Below are 20243 nucleotides of genomic sequence, written 5' to 3'. Positions count from 1 at the left end.
AAATATTTTCGCAATAAAATAACGTATTTGTTTTCAAAGGATTTAAATTGAGAGTGGTACATATATTTAAATTCATTTTACAAATTTGAATAAGGTTCATATGTATCACAGTTTCCACAAATTGGAAAGGCATGCAAGACTGATATATTCACTTATATTCAGATGTCTTATAGCATACAACATGAAATATACTTTTATTGTAATACCAATTAGTTCTGAAAACCAAACAAATTCGATACTGACAAACGTTAATTGCTTTCTCGCGTAAGAACACAAATGGCAATAAGTTACATTGCGCGTATTTATTTGACCAATTTAAAACAAATCAAGGATTCATCCAAACAAATATCGTTAAACCATTTAATTTATATCCATTTACTTCCACAAATATTCTAAAACCACATTTTATAAATCCAGCTCCTCCAAACAAAATATTTATCTGTTCAATTTCAGTATAGGTACACATAAAATCGACAGAGGTAAAATCAATCCTACCATTTGTTTCTAACGTACTCTATATTTTTAAATGATTAACACATGAATATTATGAATGTTAAGGTGCGCTTAGTAAGCCTATACAAAATGGCATTAATGATTTGAGTCACGCCATGAGAAAACCAACATAGTGGGTTTGCGACCAGCATGGATCCAGACCAGCCTGCGCATCCGCGCAGTCTGGTCAGGATTCATGCTGTTCGCTAACAGTTTCTCCAGTTCCAACAGGCTTTAAAATCGAACAGCATGGATCCTGACCAGACTGCGCGGATGCGCAGGCTGGTCTGGATCCATGCAGGTCGCAAACCCACTATGTTGCTTTTCTCATGGCGCGGCTCATTTTGATTATGGATATACTTATTTACCACATGATGACCATAGTGCTTGTATAATTAGATACAGATGTTTAAGTAATCAGCAATAAGCCATTGGATCAAGCATCAAAGATATTGGCAAGGTTAATGAAACAGAATCCTACTGCTACATAGTTTAAAGAGAGGTAATCAAATTAAATAACCACTGGTTATTGTACTAGTAGCATAATTTCGTATATATGGGTAAATAACCTATTGAAATATTTGAATAACATATCTTAAATGCTCAGCTAAAATCATTTATTTTCGTGACATACATATTTTTTTCAGTTTATGACAAAGCTGGCAACATACAATAAATTGGCTTCAAATGTGTGTTGACAGCAGTAAAAAAAATGCGAGCAATATATAGAAAACTAAATGCCACCATGATCAAAGTATATAATTATATTGCCATTTTATATAAAATAATTGCATTTAGTATAGCTAGAACCGATGGGTTATTTTTTTCAGTTAAATAAATACAGCGCCCTTGCTATTTTCAGGAAACCTGTCACACTATTCTGTATTTTCCCAAAACCGTTTCTATGCACTTCGATTATGAAGTGCTGGGAACATAATTATTCAAATAATCACAGCATGATAGGTTGTGTCTGAGAGATTACTGAATTTGTTTCGTTCCAGTAACCAACTCGAAATTGTATCATTTTAACTGATGAAACAAAGCGAAAAAATGTTGAATAAAACGTGAAGTAACTGTGGAGACGAAATATGTGCACTCCTATATTTATGTCCTTTTTTATTATTGAGTTTATTGTTTTATTTTTTCAGATTTGCTTTTAACATGCTTGTTAAGATTTCAGTAGTCCTGCTTTAATTTGGAATTCAGTGGAACGACAGAATCGGGAAAAAAAGCACAAATTACAATAAATAATGAAGCTTCCTCATCCTTTTTGCACCGTTTTTGATTCAGGTTTGAAATAATGCAAGAGTATTTAGAGGAATGGAAATGGAATGAGTAACTGATATTCTACCTGGACACTGATTCTGTCCTGACAGTATTATATAACCTACGCGTTTATTAATAGACAAAATTACAGCTCAAAATACTGCATATATACGAGTATCTATATCGCATTGAAGCGCTATCAAAATTTTATTTCATTCACCAAAACCTGTACAAACCAACGTAAAATATATTTTAATTAATGAAATGAAGCAAGTCCGTCTTCACAGAAGATAATATAGCTCATAAAGATACCAAACCTCATTTAGCTACTTCATTAATAGTTGAAACATATTTCCATTCACGCAAGAAGAATGGCAGAAATATACTGTGCGTGCATCAAGCTTAAGAAGATATTCTCATTATATAGTCGTTTCCTGACCACGAAAACTCAGTTCTCTCGGGATCACATGGTGGCTTTGTTTTAAACATTTCTACGGAATCTAGCGCAAAGGTCGGCATAAGTAGAATCCTGTTCTTGAATATAGGTACATCCTCTTAGCAAATATAGCAACACTTTAAGAGAAACACTTCCGAAATGAAAACCAAATAATTGCCTGAAACGATGTTCTGGGAAATAATTAGAAGAATGAACAATACAGGTTCAAAGTAGCATCTGTTAGGATGATTCACTAATAATTAAATACACTTTGGAATGTTATATACTTCACGCTATATAACAGTATTGACAAAAAGCAAGCTTGTCGCATCATTCAAACATATCGTAAAGTAAGTGATGTTTTATTCTAAGACCATATTTACTTATAAATAAATGAAGACTTGAAAACTCTAGTCTTGATTTATTCGTGTCAATAATTCGTTAAAGAAATACATTTCAATTTACATTTGAGGTAATTAAACTTTTATGAAAGCAAATAAAATATACAAGTAGTTTTCATTTGTCAATACAGGACAACAAATTGAAAATTGCTAAGAGTTTCAACCGTACGTAGAAAAAATTCAAATTTATATATTAGAAGTAAACTTATAAAGTTTCATGGGCAGCCCTATCATTTTTATTGCAGTTTCTATATCAGTCTAGAATGCTTAACCAGTATTTAAGTATTCTCCATAAATCGCAGGTGGACGATGAATGAATGTAGGTGAATTGCCTATCATCAGGGCGAACAAACAACACACCCGAGGTTCAAACACCTAACTGCAAGAGCAATTAAAGGTGTACTAGACCCAAATTTCATATTTAAATACATGAAAAAAATACTACCAGTAGTTTATGCAAACACAGAATAAACAAATTAATGTGTATTAAGACTGCTATGAATTTGGTTAAATAGTACACACTGTATACATGTACAGCTAAAAACAGTATAATGTGTACTACCATAAAAAGAACTGGAAGTTTTTTTTACACATCAGCTGTTACTGCATGACATTTGATTATTAATGTAGCTCTATGTAGACATTTTATTTATATATTTAGTGAAGTTAAATATATTTGATAAGGATTATCAGCATTTGAAGTAAATATCTAAATATAAAATATTTCAATGAAAGATGAGTAGAATACATCTTTAAGTAATTCGAACAGGCAAGATTATCGTAAGTCGTATTATGTCAGTACCTAAGTTTAGCATTATGCTCTGTTGATTGCATGAAATATCCTTAAATTGTACTGAATGATAAAGATAAAATAAACCCCTGAAGTCACCTTCAATATTCATTATTCATTAACACATATATCCAATTATCTATAAATTCATTTTGCTTCTTTTCTCACGTTTGTAATTCCATCTTTTTTCGTAAGATCAAATTTGCAAATATGTAATAATACAATGTTAAACATGATTTGAACGTGCACGCTAAGTAACAAATTTGTTCTGCGTTGCTTATCCGGCTCCTTCCCAACTTTAACCTTGCCTAAATGTATGTCCTAGAAAGTGTATGTATGACTTTCTAACGACCGTATACCTCATTATAAGTCAATTAATTCATTTACCAGAAATTTTGTTGTGGTAATTACTCTAGACCAACAAGAAATGTCAGTAGATATATTGTGCTTACATTGCAATTTATGCTTTACTTTCATATAAAGAAATCTTACTTTCATGTTGTTATTTTCTTCATATGCTTTTGCAAACACACAGGTAACCGCAATTAATTAAATAACTTAATTTTCCTAAAATCTAATTAACAGTGTACAAGATTGTAGTTTTTCGTTATACAATGTAACATCTGTCGCAGCTATTTTTCTTTCTAGTTCAAAATTTCAATGTCTTCGCCTCGTTTATAGAATATCTATGTTCATCTTCATAATGATACTTTATAATACTTTTTTGTGAACGATTTACTACCAGTTACTACTTTTGAATTAAAATGTTGATTGTCTTTATCTCTGTGTAGATGTAGTAATTAGCACAAGAGCAGTCATAAGGCGAAAACATATCCCTGCACTACGACTCGCAGTTTTAATATTTGCTGGACCACTAGAATCGTGTTTTAGAATGATAGAGCTCGGTGTGAATGAGCATTAGGGGTGTTTCACAATTCATTACCCTTCTTGAATAGACTAAATCAAACTGATACTGGTTGCAGGTTTCACGCATAAAATTCTCTTTAAGACAACTATTTAGATCTTTTATTCCTGATTTCAAACACCGGTAAAAAACATTCTTCCGAGTTCGTATGCAAAACACAAACTCAGATCTTATTTATAATTCTTGGTTATGGGGTTTTTATGTCGGGTAAAGATACTTGACTTTTGCCAGGGACCCAATACATTTGCTGCTACAATATCATAAAGGAATATAATCAATTTTTAAATTAAAGTGATGCATTTTAAAATGAATTTGACAATGAACAACTATCAATTCACAAAGACAACGTGAAAAAAAATACAGGATTTAAATGATTATCATTTCGTTAAGCGTTTTATTTATTCAGGGAATGGCGGACACTAAGATGATTACACAATATCAAATTGTTATATAAAATACCTCCTTTTAAAACGACACTTACACTATATGAAACTGTAGTACAGACGGTGCAAAAGTGAGGTTTTCGTCACATGTGATGCCTTGTTTTACATATTCTGTTACAGTTTAGAAACCCTTGTCATCTACACGTTTATAATATTTTGAAATTTGGGAAATAACTTTTCTTACACAAAAATAGTCTTTTAAAGAGTTGGTTTTGAAAAACTTTTCGTTCATTGTCAGAGTACTAGTATAATGTCTTGCCCATTTTCGTAAGTATTTGCTGTTGCAATGACGGAAACAAAATATCTTATGGTTTTCCGAGACATTCCAATTAATTTGCACAACGAAATGTATTTCACCGATCGTAAAACTGTCTCATAGACTAATTAATGAATAGGATACTCTGCAGCTATCATGTGTTTAGTTAAAAAGTCAGTATAAAAAGTTCCTGATCAAATTAGTTCGATTTGTCGGACTGAACAGTTTTCGTTTACTTTAAACACATGTAAATGAAGAGCAACGTTTGTAGCCATCTTAAAACGACAAACGAAATTCATGTCTTGTTTAATTCTCTGCGTTACCAAACGCTTTTTTAAAAACTTAATTGGCAAATGGTTCAAGAAGAATTCATTCTGACCATCCAATACAAGGATGTGTAACATTTGTATGCGCGTTCCATGGCGAAACGAATTCATGCAACGGTTATTCAATTCATAATTAAAACAAAGCAGGCGTCTTCTAACATAAAAGCACAGAAGGCACGTATTATTCAGAGCAACCACAGTATGTGGTAACGTGTTTACTTTTGTTTATTTTAGCAGATAACACAAAAAATCAACAGTTTCTTCGAGAATGGTTTGTTTCTTGTTCAACAAACTCAAGTCAATGCAGCATGTCGACATTCGAATCAAAGTTGTTCAATACAACAATATGTCATATCTCACCAATCTTCAATATATGTTGGCATGTATAAACAATTTCTATTTCAGACTGAACATAGTTCCGAAGTTGTATTTCGATAAACATCTATCTAAATCTTTATGCATCATTAAGATATCTAACATTCCATCCTTTTCAAATCAGGTAGTTAGCAAATGATATCGAATATCTTTCCGTACGTCAGAACCCTTTGGAAAACGTTTGAGAGCTATACAAACTATATCTCTTAACGACTCCATTAATTCCTCTAACGTCCTCAAAACCCCCAGCCTATACTTTATCTTTCTCATAATCACAAACCGATTTCCATTAGTTTATTTGAAAATGTCAGATATTTGACAGCAAAACTAACTAAATTTCCTGAAAATAATTTACAACCAAGTGCATCTTCAGTCTCGAAAGGAATGTTATTCCGTTATATATTCAATGAATTTATGCAACAAAATTTATAAGAGGATCTTTTTTTTGCCAATTAAATGATGATACCATAAGTTTATACTACATGAAGAGAGTTATATTAGCTCTAGGTATTGTAGTGTTCTTTCTTTTGAGGATGTTATATAATTGCTAGTTCTTTAAAAAGATGCCCGATTGTGGCAAGTATATCAGCATATAATGATTTACTATTGTCGCCTGCTTTCATTCATATATTGATTAAAAGCTACATAAAATACCTGATTCATATCTTTATGACATTTGCAATGGCAGGTTATGATGTCCCCTGGTGCAAACGTATCACTGGGGTGCATTATGGGAAATACGTTTTTATTGTCTTTTATAAAACAACACTTACAATATACATGTACACATATTTATTTATTCCTTTTAGGGTAAAGTGATTTTAAATGTATCACAAAATGAATGATACTGGATTAAGCTCTCAGTCACTAGTCTTTACATGTTAACAAACTATAATCATTTGAAGGTATATTCCTTTGATATGCTGTTGCTCACGTTAGACACAAGCAAGTGAGAGCAAATAAAACTCGAAAATATATCAAGAAAAATTGAGCGCATCATATTTTGGTACTGTCATATACTGTTGGAATAAATAATACATCGATATTGTTAATCGACGCCATATATTACCCAGATTTCTGACCTTTCAGAAACTGTATTTGTTAAACAGATTTGGACAAAGTCGTCGATTCTTTTCGTGTAAAAATCGTACTTTAACAAATATTCTCTGTAATCTAAGTGAACCATGTTTTGTTGGAGATGATGAGGTATCTCCCAGGTGAAGATTACAAAGTGCTTATCTTAAACATGATCACATTGTCTGTCTGTATTGCTGGAATGTTGTTGTATGAAACAAAACAATTTAGCAAAAAACCCGGTGTCTTGTAGAATATGCAATCACATAATTTGTTGTCGATACAAAGTGAATACATATCATGAAAAGGGCTTTAAGTCATTTGTTATTTCATTTTAAACGCAACCACCATTGCTGAAGACGACATATGTGGAACACTCAGCAAAGTGTTTGTTTTTCTTTATTTATATAAATATATTCTATGACCAAAATCTGTTTTTTTTCGCAAACAATTATATTTCAAACGTCGAGTGCCATTTTGATGACATAAACAAGTATAAACCACAGTAAAGTAGCCACTGACTCGCCGCTTTACTGTATCAGCAAAATCTTTCCTAAATTTTCACAATCTCTTTCTAAATACAGACTAACCTGGATCGAAAATGAATTCCAAATTACATTTTGATAATATACGTTTGTTTTTATAATGCTAGGATGTCGAGTAATAACATAAGAGATTAAAATACCGATACGGCAAAACACCTTTGATATCATTTATTAAACATTCCATCGGACATTTGCCTTCCCAACAAGTTTTCTGTGGACCTGCTTCAGCTACATCTTGGTTTGTGCAGTGTTTAACCTTAAAGCAGTTTGGAACTTACTAGGCACAACTGATTTAAAAGAGGTACAATAATTTTTAAAAGAAATTACGCTCTTTACATTCTGTAAAGTATTATATTCTGGCTTTGTCAAGAACAAAACAATTGAAATTATCATTACAATACTATTTTACTAATGCATATGATGAAATGCCAATTATTAGCACAGTCTGAAGCTTAAAAGATATTTACATTTAATTTTATCATCACCTACTAAAACAGTTCTCATTATGTTTATGCTACTTGTACTGCTCCAATAAATGTTCCATCAAAATAATCTTTGCAATAATGTTGCAATTCTTTTCGTTGTTTCTTTTATATCAGGTATAGTCTTCTTAACCTGTTATAAATTATCAGGTGTTTTACATTTAAGATTCAAATTGCGTTTCTTTCTTGGAATGTACACGTGAATCAACAACATGTACCTGAAAGTATTTCTGTGAAGATATGCGCCAAACTAATGTTACTTCAGAGCTTTTATTAACGGTCAAACTGTTTCGAAACGCTAAGACTCGTTAAAAACCCCTGTTTTCATCCATATGTTCCATTGTCAAAATAAGTAAATTAGAAAATTGGGATGACTGGTAGTTCATTTCATATTTCCACTGTTTCGCCCTTAATTATGTAGAACAAAATCCCCCCCAAAAATTAACAGATGACTCAAATTTGCATGTCAATTTGAGTCAGGGTTTCCAGTTGTAAGTATAAAATAAAGATGTTAAGTGACTTTTGATATTAAATTGTTGAACACTGACCCCTTAACGTTTACAAAAAAGGAAATGATAAGATTACCTTTCGATCTATACACAAAATAAATATTCAGATTCAGACTGTTAAGCCAAAGGTCCGGGGTTCCAAACCTGGTCTAGGTACTGGAAATTTTTGAGATGCTGTTGAATATCTTCCATCCAATTAAAATATCATGGAAAAGAAAGCTTCGCTTGTGTCGGTGTTCTACAGAACTAGACAGTCTATTCATACATACAGGTTAATCTTGCTGGGCACGTTTTCTCTATCTATCTGGGGCTTTGCCTCGCACTGTCCTTCTAGTCAGATTGCTCTGCATTTGCACTGGTAGAGGATAGAATTCGTGCTCGTTTGTGGCTGCGTTTTTTGCATATATGCATGTATGTTGAGCACGTTTGATCGTCTTTATCACGAACAGGATGTTTTCTAAATTTAGTATATTAATAACTTGTCCATTTCGACACCCGACCTCGGTGAGCGATAATAAAATTGACCACAATAAAATCTACACAGACAAATAAGGCTGTTCACAAATCAAGACCGCGTTCACTCCATATCAGAATATTTTCAAACTTAAAGACAGTAAAAGTTTTTCATTTTTCATTTAATGATTATCTCTAGCTAATGTAGTAAATGATTTTAAGGTAGTAGTTGTAGGCAATTGAAGACTGGAGCACAGCAGAGTTTATGTATTGATTCTTAACTACGTATTGATTCTTTAGATTACAAAGAATAAAAAAGAAGCAATCAAGTAAAATTTGGAAAAAATTGTGGTCAGTTTCCAACAGTGAGCTAAAGCAGTGCCCGAGTGATTATTTTTCTTTGAACTATACATTATTTAGTATGTAGAAGTAAAACATACATATATGAAATATCAGGAGGGAGGGCAAAACATGGCCAGCAAAGTCAAACAGCTGGTGGCAAAGTTCTGTTTCACATTCATGATCATAGTATAAACACAACAACGTGGCATGCTTCCAAACAATGGATCAAAGTTATTAACATTGTCTGAAAGTTCTGGCTTAACCTTTTTGTTATCTAGTCGATTTGGAGAATTTTGAAAGAAACATCTTTCAGACGGTTAATGATGGTTAAAGAATCATTAATTTTACGTCAGGCTTTTTCTGGCTAAAGTTCAGTTCTAACTTCTTTCACCAAAGTTCCATTTTGTGTGTAAATTAGAATACATTCAACAACTGAATGCTTAATGAGACTGATTTTGAAAGCATTAAACAGTTACTGTAACATATAAATTTGATGCCGAATGCAATCCTTAACATACAGAACAATTACAACCGTTTTTGATTCAAATTATATTTCCGAATTAATTGAAAACAATGAAAAAATGTTAGCGTCTTATAAATAATAAACATAAAAAAATATATCTACAGCTAACAAGTATAAGGATTCATTCCAAAAACGCAGCGTGTATATGCACATCTTTAAAATATTAACGAAAATACATTAAAATGAGTGTACATCATCGAGAAAATAAGGAAAAAAGAAATAATACGGGATTACATTAGGGCATGCTCTTGAATCGATTGGTGGGGGAGTTTAAACCTGTGAACAGAGTTAGTTAAGCGCCAATTTTATGTTTAAGAAACTTGCAAAAATGCGTGCAACCATAGCGAAGAAGATTGTACACCGGTTTTACAAATGTATTTCTTCTGTATATGTAAAACAAAACATTCATTTATGTAAATATTTTTTAAAATTCATGTTTATGCATTCGACGTACGATGTGTTTTTCCTATTTAACTGACAAGGCAACACTATAACTGGCATAACGAAAGAATTCGAACTCGTGATTAACTGCTAAACATTTCCGTCTTTACTACGAGATCCATTTAGTAAATAAGATAAAATGTAATCAAAAGACGAATGTTAAATCGGAATTTACCATAAATGTGTTTTGATTCTTGAGAGAAGTGCATCCGAAAATTGCTGAAATCTAATAAACAAAAATTTATTTCTATATCCAAAGAAATTTGACTGGACGTGGTTATAAATAAAAGTTGTAAACAAGTCAAGAAAACATCTCTTTCATACATTTTTCAAAAGAATCACCATCCACTGATGTAGCTATTGCTTCCTATATCAAGCATTGTAGAAACAACTTTGATTATATATGTAGATACAAGTCTTATATAGGCGTGTCTGATTGCAAAAGAGAAACAAATATAAAAAGATGAAAGAAACAAGAAACGCGATTAACGCGAACGTTTTTATCAAGTATACTTAAAACTTAAGTATATAGAAAGTCAGTACACAAGCATCATAGTAATGACATAACACAAGGTATAATTGTGAATATTACACCGAGAATATTTTATCACTTTGGTACAAGCTGTAAATCGTCCAGGTTTTCGAAAGACTGTACGTTACAACATATTTATGTGTCAGCTAGAATGCCATTGGTAGCTAATGTATTGAGTAAACACTATGATTAAATATAAAAATAAATTGCAACCTACTAACCAAGCACCTACCTTTGGTATGTAACTTGTTCTACAGTTGCTACCCTTCCTTTAGCGATGTCAGTTCCGACATTATCATCCTCCGATAAGGATAATCTCTTTAACTTTTCAAGTAACTTTTCCCTAGCAATATCGTCATCAGGCCAGATGTCTATATTACCATACACCTCTCTTCCGTAGGTTCTAGAGCAAACTACAGCCGCGTGTTTGTGTGAATGTTGGGGCGTAGGTCCAACAGTCACGTGATGTTTTGCTAAAGGATAATAAATCCTTGTATGTTTGTTAAATTTCGTGTATAGTATCGGTGACCCTGTTGTCGTTTTAAACTGTTTTGAATCCAGTTTTTGGTCTCGCATCAAATCTGTGAACAGCATATTCTCTGTCTGCTTGGTCATTTTAAGCTATATACTTCTAACTGTAATTTGATATCATATCTATATTCAAAACTTAAAACTTATGTTTTGTCTGGTCTATAAATGTCAGCAAGAGCAATTTCTCATATCTAGAAACACAGTATGTATATACCCCATATAAGTCAATCTATTTCACATCCAAATATATTTCGCGTTATTAATATTCTCTTCCTGTAATACACGAGTGATTGAACCATAAAAATATACTTAACATTTGACAGAATATAAACCACAATTAATCTAGAATGAGGTGAACCTTTTCAGTGCATCATTTTTGGATTAACTGTATAAAAAGCAAGTGTTCCTTTTTTTATTAAATTTGATGTACCACTTTAAATCCACCAGCGTAGTGTGATTTAATTCTTAATTCGGTAATAGTTAAATTATATGAAATACTAAAACACTCAAGTGCAATAACCTGTTCTTTCGCAGTTAGAACGGTATTGATCTGACCTTAAGAGCCAATGAAATCGTCATTCAACTGGGCAAAGCTTTTTTTGGAAATATTGATTCGAGAATATACAATTTATTTTTTTGTCACCGACTTTGTGAAACAAATTTTATTTTTGAAGTTATAAAAATGAACGTGATTTATAAATGTTCATTTTAAATGCTTGCCTTTCAGGTTATTACTAGACAATGGAAACGATTTCTACTCAAGTTTTCTTCGCAATCAATGCACTAATCTAACAGACTTTTCCAGAAGGCATCACCTAATTTATTACACCCTCGAAAAGAGAAAGTTATGTCCCAAGAGAAATTATTCTATAAATATATTTTACGGACTAACCACGAGAACGATACTTGCACTGATATATTTGTTCAATTACATTTACCTTTAATACAATCAATCATATTATTTGAAGTCAAATTTAAAATAACTGTTAACTCCAATCGTGCACAATATTGAACTTTATTAATTCAGACATCAAAGTTTACTTAAATTAATTTTCATTTTTTTGTAATATGTCAACGTAACAGTAACTATTTCGTTTTTAAAGCTTTTATATTGAAAAGGAGTGGATATTTTCAAGCGTATTAGATGCGTCTAAACTTTTGTGTGTGAAAGTCTGTGACCATTCGGTATATAGTACACTGTTAAACACTGTTAAGAAGCCAATATTTCTTAAAAATGATTTAAATTACTACAAGCAATGAGATTTAATACTTGTGTATTGTGTGAACAAGTTAATACTAACTTTTAATAAGGTATATTTGAAATTAAAATAAGTGCAAAAATAACGAGCAAGAAAAGGTCCTAACCACTTGTCGCCCTTTTCCTTTGACAATGAAATTTAATGAAATTGTTATGCCGTTAATGAATTAAACACTTTTCATAAATCCAGATCTAATCATAACACAAAACTATTTGTCTCTTCAATCCTACTGTCTATATTAAATAATCCATTACTTTTATATATTAGTGATGTATATGTATCCAGGTTAAGATGCTCTTCCCTTCACCTGCACAATGATGACACTAAGGATTTTTTTATTTTATATTTACTTATTATTACTGCATATAGTATCACCTTCAGCTGTTAAGTAATTAGCGAAAACCCCATGGATCAAACATCAAAGAGATTGGTACGTTTAAATAAACAACTACTGATAAAACAGTTGGATGATATCTAAAAAAAAAACTTGAGGGATTACCTAATTATGTAGGACTGTGGTATATTGCGGCATATTTTCGTTGATATAGTTCAACTAACATTTCAACTATTTGCATTACATATCACCAGTGCTTGGCTCAAAAAGAATTCATTGTTCTACAAGTTTGTTTATTAGCCCTAAAATCTTAACCGTTGACAAAACTGAAACCATTATTGAATTTTAATTCATTACTAAAAGAGACTACTTTTAAATTATAGAGGTACTACACAGTAATATATATAAATCGTATATATATATATATATATATATATATATATATATATATATATATATATATATATATATATATATATATATATATATATATATTGAGATACAATTATGCATGCGTTTCAGTGAAATACATAGAGAATATTTGTTTATTTTGAGTGAATATGGAATATATCTCTCTGAGAAGTGAGAAAATTTCAAATATTTTCTCGAGCGCCCAGCGCGAGTGAAAATGTGAACATTTTCTCACTTCGAGGTGATATATATTCAATATTCACGAAAAACAAACAAATTTTCTTGTTATTTTATGCTAAATGTGGATTTTGCAATAATTTTTAATCTCAGCGCGGGAAACAGAAACAATTTTTAACCTCAGCGCGGGAAACAGACGCGCGTAAACAGACATGACGTCAGACGTGTTGTGACGTTAGAAAGACACACACAATATAAAGTTCCATTATATTTTATTTTTTAATGCATAACGTTATGAAATTCTCATTAGGTAAAATAATTTGAATCGAGAAATATACTAAAAAGAACAAAGTGCGACTATAATTTCCATTCTGTTTTAAGAAAATAATTTAAAATTCATAAGCAATGAATGAGGGGGCGGAGCTATATCTCTCACAGTATGAAAATATAGATTTCATATTTTCACAGTGTGAGTGATGAGATATAAAAATGTTTAACTGATAGAATACAGTATTTCATTAGTTAGCATAAAATAAATATAGCGATCTCGCAATCATGCCAAACTATTTATGTATTTAATCAAGGTTACAAAAGCAGCACAGAGTACTGGGTTGTTATCGATCCTCTTAGACTTTGTGTGAGATATTACTTAATTTGTTTCTTTCTGTAAAATATAATTTTGGGAAAGCAGCCTTTGTTTCCCTTTTCGATTGTTTACAGTAATAAAAATAAGATACTTTCGCGAAGGCTGAACATTCGCTACATTTTGAACTGAAACTCACGATAAATGACCAACTTATCAGACATATAACACTTCCGCGAGCATAATATATCTTAGGGAATATGGACATTAGCGAATATACAGGAAGTAAATCCCTCGCGAAAGTTCTTGATTTTAAAGTAAATAAATAGAAGTCATTTCAAAGGTAATCAATTGCATTTGTAACATTTCATCTAACTTACTAATAAACTTTGATAATGTGGCAGTTGACCTCAATACAATCGACACTGTTTATTTTCCAGTACAGGTAAATCCAATAATTGCTTTGCAAACGATCTATGACGGATTATCTTTGAACACCCCTGGACTTATTGGACTCAGCTGCCTCATTATAAAAGTTAATTAGTATGTATACACATATATATTTTAATGTATGGCCTTTCTTTTCTCATATCTCTGAGTGGTTTGTTGAAAATGCATTTATATGTGTAAATATTCTTAGTTGGTTTATTAAAGTGAATTCTATCTGCTGAAGAAGTTTGTGGTCTTGTAATGTACAAATATCTTAAGCTAAAATGAGTTTGCAAAGGTTCAATCTATGTCAGAACGTTAAACAATTATGCGGACAAAGCTCTCTCTCTCTCTCCTTATTCTTTTTACATATTTATCTTCTAATTTAAACTACAAAATTTCCAAAACCTTTAATGTCTAGATATGGTCATTGGTTAAGCCTTGAAGGAATACATGTGCATTTATACTAACAACAATTCAGTCACTGACCTGACTTTCTGCAGAAAGTCTTTTTAATATATAGAAATATAATCGTTTTAAACAATGACATGTTGTTATGGGTTTGAAACAACGTTGAACAAAATCTAATATACACCAAGGAATATGCCAAAAGTATTCACATATTCTAAAGAAAATACATTCATTTTAGGACACTCGACGAGCAGTTTATGGAGCAAACTAAAGTTATATGAAAGACGAATCAGTGACATAACATAATGTAAACGCTTGGGAATAGTGACGTTCTCTGGAACTTCTCTTCATATGAGTACGCAGTGACATTGCTGAATCATTCTTAAGAAATTTCAGTAAAAAAGATCAACATAATTGGAATCGTGCCCTTGATTGTAGCTTTAGTCTTATCATTTACCTTGCAAAACTTCAAGAGAAGCACTTCCGTAAACAAAATAATTGCATAATTACATGAAATGAGTCTGTGGGCATCTGTTACTGAATAGTTATTACACTTTAAAATTGTGACTGTTATACCATGGTACAATAGTGTAATAATATGTGCACAATATTCAGTTATTATTTACCAATAACGCATGTTTTGTCAGATGGATTGGTTTGGTACCCAATCTCATTACATATTATAAGGCCGAAACGCACATGTGATCTCCAATAACACATACATACGCTTTTGTTTAAACACCTTTGAAAATGTCAGTTACAACAGACATGAAATATAAATTAATATTTTGAAAAATACACTTTAAAGCCCTTTATGAATGTCTTTATTATCAACAAAATAAGTTATGAAATTCAGTCAACAAACTGTGAGCAAACTGAGCCTTTACATGATCGTTTTAAAGGGCTGTTGCACATTTCTTTACCTCTCATGGTCGGACATAAGCCAACCTAGTCTGTTATTATTTGATTGGTTGAGTTCTGTTTTTGTTTGTTTGTTTGTCCGAGGATCGAACTCGCGACCCCGAGATCCGTAGACCAACGCTCTTACCTACTGAGCTAAGCGGGCGGTTGAGTTCTGTGTTCCTAAGGGATCTTGATGTATATTGTATTAGCTATCACAACATGGGTCTTGTGCGTAGGCTGTAAAAGTCTCTCCGCATTTGAACTAACTGCTGTTATTTTTTGTTGTTCTTTGGAATACACTCAGTTTTGCTTTCAAAGAATTCCTCTAAACCCAGTGTTAAGGATGGGGGCATGCGGTATGGTGCAAATTTCATTACCTCTCATATACTTTGAGAATGCTATTTTGCGTGGTTGTTTCGGGGTATTCTAATCGTTTGTAATGTCTTTTAAAAAGTCAATTTCATTAAGTATGTAAGTCGTTTTCGATTACACGTATACGAGAATAAAACTTAAAATTGCCATGGGTTTCAATAATACATAGAAAAAAATGCAGGCACTTCCTATTAATACCAAAGTTAACAGGTTCACCTACGCCTAAATAAAGTTTAATAGGCAATTACGCCCAATATATTTTGACGCTGATTGTTAATTGGCAACGTTATTCATCAAGTTTTCCGTATTACCTTGTGCATTTGCGTATTTAAAAGCGCATTTGTTTTACGAAGGTTACAATTATTTACTTACATAGAACAGAATAATTAGTTACGACTTTTCTGCACAGCAAACGAGTTCGTAACGATACAAAAAAGTGATTTGCAATATCTTTTGTTAACTTGTTTATTTGATAAATTTGGTTTGTAAATTATTATAGTTTATCCTTTGTGGTACATTCCTTAACAGTATTGTTATATTTCACGTAACTCCCCACATGATTCAAAAGTAGGAAAATGATTAAACTAACGCCGTGCCAGGGATATGCAACCACGAACCCTAGATTGGAAGTCTAGTGTTCTACTCACTCAGCTAACGTGAAGATTTATTAAGTAATATCTAATAAGCAGTACTATGATATCTAATAAGCAGTACTATGATGCAATGTATTTTGATGCAACGTAGTATTTCACTGTGAAACCACAAAACCTTAGGTCATACGTTCCATTGATATTTGTTTCACTTTAACATCCCATAAACAGCAAGATCTACTTATTGAATGTCTCAAAGCAACTTCAATGTTCTAACATCTCTGTTTTTTAAAAATCCTGTATCCTTGTCAAATAGCTTGGAATCTTTTTCCTTAACTAATTTTCACAACAAAATGAATAACTACATTGAAATAATGATCCATTGCTAAACACTAATTTTCAATGAAAGCTTAGCAAAATCGACAATAACACTGAGGTATTTTTCTGTCTCTTTTACATATTTAACCTTGCCCGGATGTCTTTAAACTGTTTGGCGGTAAACGAATGACTTTTTAACGACCTTATACCTCACTGTATACCAATTAGTTCATTTACTCTAAAGTAAGTTGTGGTATATCAATCTAGACTTGCAAGGAACCGACGTCACAAACACATCTCATGGTATGTAAAAATGAGTCGCACCATGAGAAAACCAACATAGTGGCTTTGCGACCAGCATGGATCCAGACCAGCCTGCGCATCCGCGCAGTCTGGTCAGGACCCATGCTGTTCGCTAACAGTTTTTCCAATTGTTATAGGCTTTGAAAGCGAACATCATGGATCCTGACCAGACTGCGCAGATGCGCAGGCTGGTCTGGATCCATGCTGGTCGCAAAGCCACTATGCCCTATGGTGGTTTTCCCATGGCGCGGCTCAAATGCTTTATTTGCATGGTATTTTTGTTTGCAATATCTTGATAATAAGAATCTTTAGTGATGTTATTTTTACGTAAGGTAGAAATAAACCTTTACCTTGCTTCTTGGTTTAGCGAGGAGAAACCTGTAATTGATTACATCATTTTTGTTGATATCTTATCAAACGTGTACAGAATTTTAGTCTCCTTTTATCTTCGGTGATATACAAGCACTTATTCTATTATTATTTCTGCCTTAATAATTATTATTTGATTGTTGCAATGTCCGCAAGATGTATGTGTAATAAACTATATGATCAGAGATGTAGCATATAATTTGTTGTGTGGTATCTTTGTATTTCCTGTTTTGTGACAGAAAAAAGACAGCTAATCATTTTCCCGTGACTTTCCAAGACTTTCCCGTTAACAAGTACAAAATCAATTTTACCCGCCGTAAAACCTGCCTCAGATTGCGATTAATGAATTATTTACTGCAGTGTATAGCCTCTGGTGGTTCTGTTACTATATACATGTCACGACAAAAATCAGGAGAAGTCCTGATTTAAAATTATAGTATATACATAGCGTGTGTTTGACGTTGGTTTCAATATTGATGTGTATACCCTACATCAACACAAATTCCAGTGCGTATCTGTTAGATTTAAATTAGTTTGATTCTTATTGAGCAGTATCTTTTATCTCTTAATGGGTTTTAGGCGCAAGATGAATAATGGGTAGGAAAAACAAAACATATAATATGGCCTATTTATGCATTTGCTGATGAATTTTCTAAATTTACAATAGCTGACATTGAGCTAGTAAATGGGTTCATGAGACATTGCTTTCATAGTTTTAATGTTTCACTAACAATCTTCTGATGTGCAAGACGCTTTGAATATACATACACCTATAAAACCCAAAATTCAAAGTGATTTAATGCAGTAGGAAATCTTTGTAAATCATGGTTTTATGTAGAAGTTAGTTCATCTCTTCATAGACACACTTAATATGGATGTGTCTTATGCAAAACGGATGTCTGAAAAGTTAAATGGCATGAGTATCATACGACATAAATGAAGCTTACATATGTTCATTATTTTAAGACGAAATGACGACTTTCAATTTCAGACGTTGAATTGTAGAAACTTCTCCAAAAGATGTTTATATCTCCAGGCAGCTTACGTGTTTTTTGTCAAGTACATGCATGTTAATTTTTTTGTTGATTTAATTTATTGGTTATTAATGTAAGATGTTCATAGTTCTTACAACAGACCGGCTGCCTTCCCTATATATATATATATATATAAGTTTTATTCATTAAGAGAGAAATTACTCAGCAAAATGTTTCTACATTGACATATTTTATTACCCAGGTCCCATCAGACAACATTGTGCTATTTTACAGGCTTAAAATCTTCTTAAAATGTGATAGGTGTGAACCGTACTTTCATTGCAGTTCACGGTCCTATTTCACTGTTTCCCGAGTATTGATTGGTAAAATCTAACATAGTTGGAGAGATCGTGTTTGTATACAAATATGTTGTATTTTCTATTTTCTATTTTTAGAACTGATAAGACAGTGATCGGGTGAGCAGACGCCGAACGTCCATGTTTTTTTTTGTAAACAGTGATGTTTTTCTCACAGCCTGAACTTTCTTAAAACACATATTACATCAATAATTTTTTATCAATGGAAAGGTAATAAAACAAGCAATTTATTAATTGCTTTTTATTATAATTTCGAAATAAAATGGTTGAATTATGAACGCTTAACTTACAGTGTTTTTCTAAACGTTTTGAACATCACTACGCCGCTATTAAACTTATATGTCATTTAAATAGGTTCTTTATTTAAAAAAGATATTTGAATACGAAAGTATGAAAATTGTAAGCATTTCAAAACTTTTTGAATTTTGAAAATCGATAAATGAGCGAAAAAGTTTTTTTTTTTTTTTTTTAAATTAAAAATTCCGATCCCGGTTTGTTTTGGAAAATTCTGGAATAGATTTGTAATGATATAAGCAGTAATTTGTTAACGAGAGGAAGTGAAAAATATTCACTACCTATGATAGTGTTGTTTTTTTTTTCAGCAAACAAATCACGCATGCATATTGCCTCTTTTAAACTGGACAAGAATACCACTAAATGAACGTTTATGTAACTCATGTAGAAACAAAATCGGGGACGAATTTCACTACCATTTCGAATGTGATTAATTTACAAATGAAAGAATACAATATATTAAACCGATTTAGTATAGACGACCAAACATGTTTAAATTGGAAAAACTTATTTGTACTAAGAATAACTCAGAATTTCAGAAATTGTGCAAGTTTGTCATAATAATATTGTGGAATATAAGAATGCAGCTATATTCATTTTTTTCTGTATTCTATATCATTTGATACATTATTTTCTTAAAATGTTGAAAATGTCCGATTTTTTATAAATGAAAACCACATATAAATGTATAAATGTGATTTTGTATTGCAGCCTCGTTTACATGTATTATTGTTGTAAATACCTCATATTGCATGTTTTGTACATGTTTGAGAGAATAAAAAGAGATGTTCTGTTCTGTTATGTTCTATAAGGTATTTTAGATTGAAATAGTAAACAAATCAATTAGATTCACCAAGGTTACATTCTTCTGCGATATCAGCTGTCTTAGATATGTGATCTGGATCTGGATCTATTGATCATAAACAGGTACTTACTTTACAAAGCCAAAGAATGTAAACAGCTGGCGGCATTGTTCTGTTTTACATCCATTATCGTA

At 31.9% G+C, this 20243-nt stretch overlaps 1 protein-coding gene across 7 annotated transcripts in view; it reads right to left on the bottom strand.

Annotated features, from left to right (window-relative positions):
* Positions 1-20243, bottom strand: part of LOC123525765 (uncharacterized) — a 238853-nt gene that overhangs the window by 121651 nt on the left and 96959 nt on the right. Inside the window, exon 1 of one of the 7 annotated variants that reach the window (XM_053538483.1) lies at positions 10844-11353. The exons of the other annotated variants lie outside the window; for them this stretch is intronic. Coding sequence (XP_053394458.1) covers positions 10844-11226 — 383 coding nt within the window. The 5' untranslated portion in view covers positions 11227-11353. Of the gene's footprint in view, positions 1-10843; positions 11354-20243 lie in introns of those variants that run through there. 7 annotated transcript variants of the gene reach the window in all.

The sequence above is a fragment of the Mercenaria mercenaria genome, chromosome 3, assembly GCF_021730395.1.
Source record: "Mercenaria mercenaria strain notata chromosome 3, MADL_Memer_1, whole genome shotgun sequence".
Lineage (NCBI taxonomy): Eukaryota > Metazoa > Mollusca > Bivalvia > Venerida > Veneridae > Mercenaria > Mercenaria mercenaria.
The sequence above is the reverse complement of the archived record's forward strand: the minus strand, read 5'-3'. Positions and strand labels throughout refer to the sequence as shown.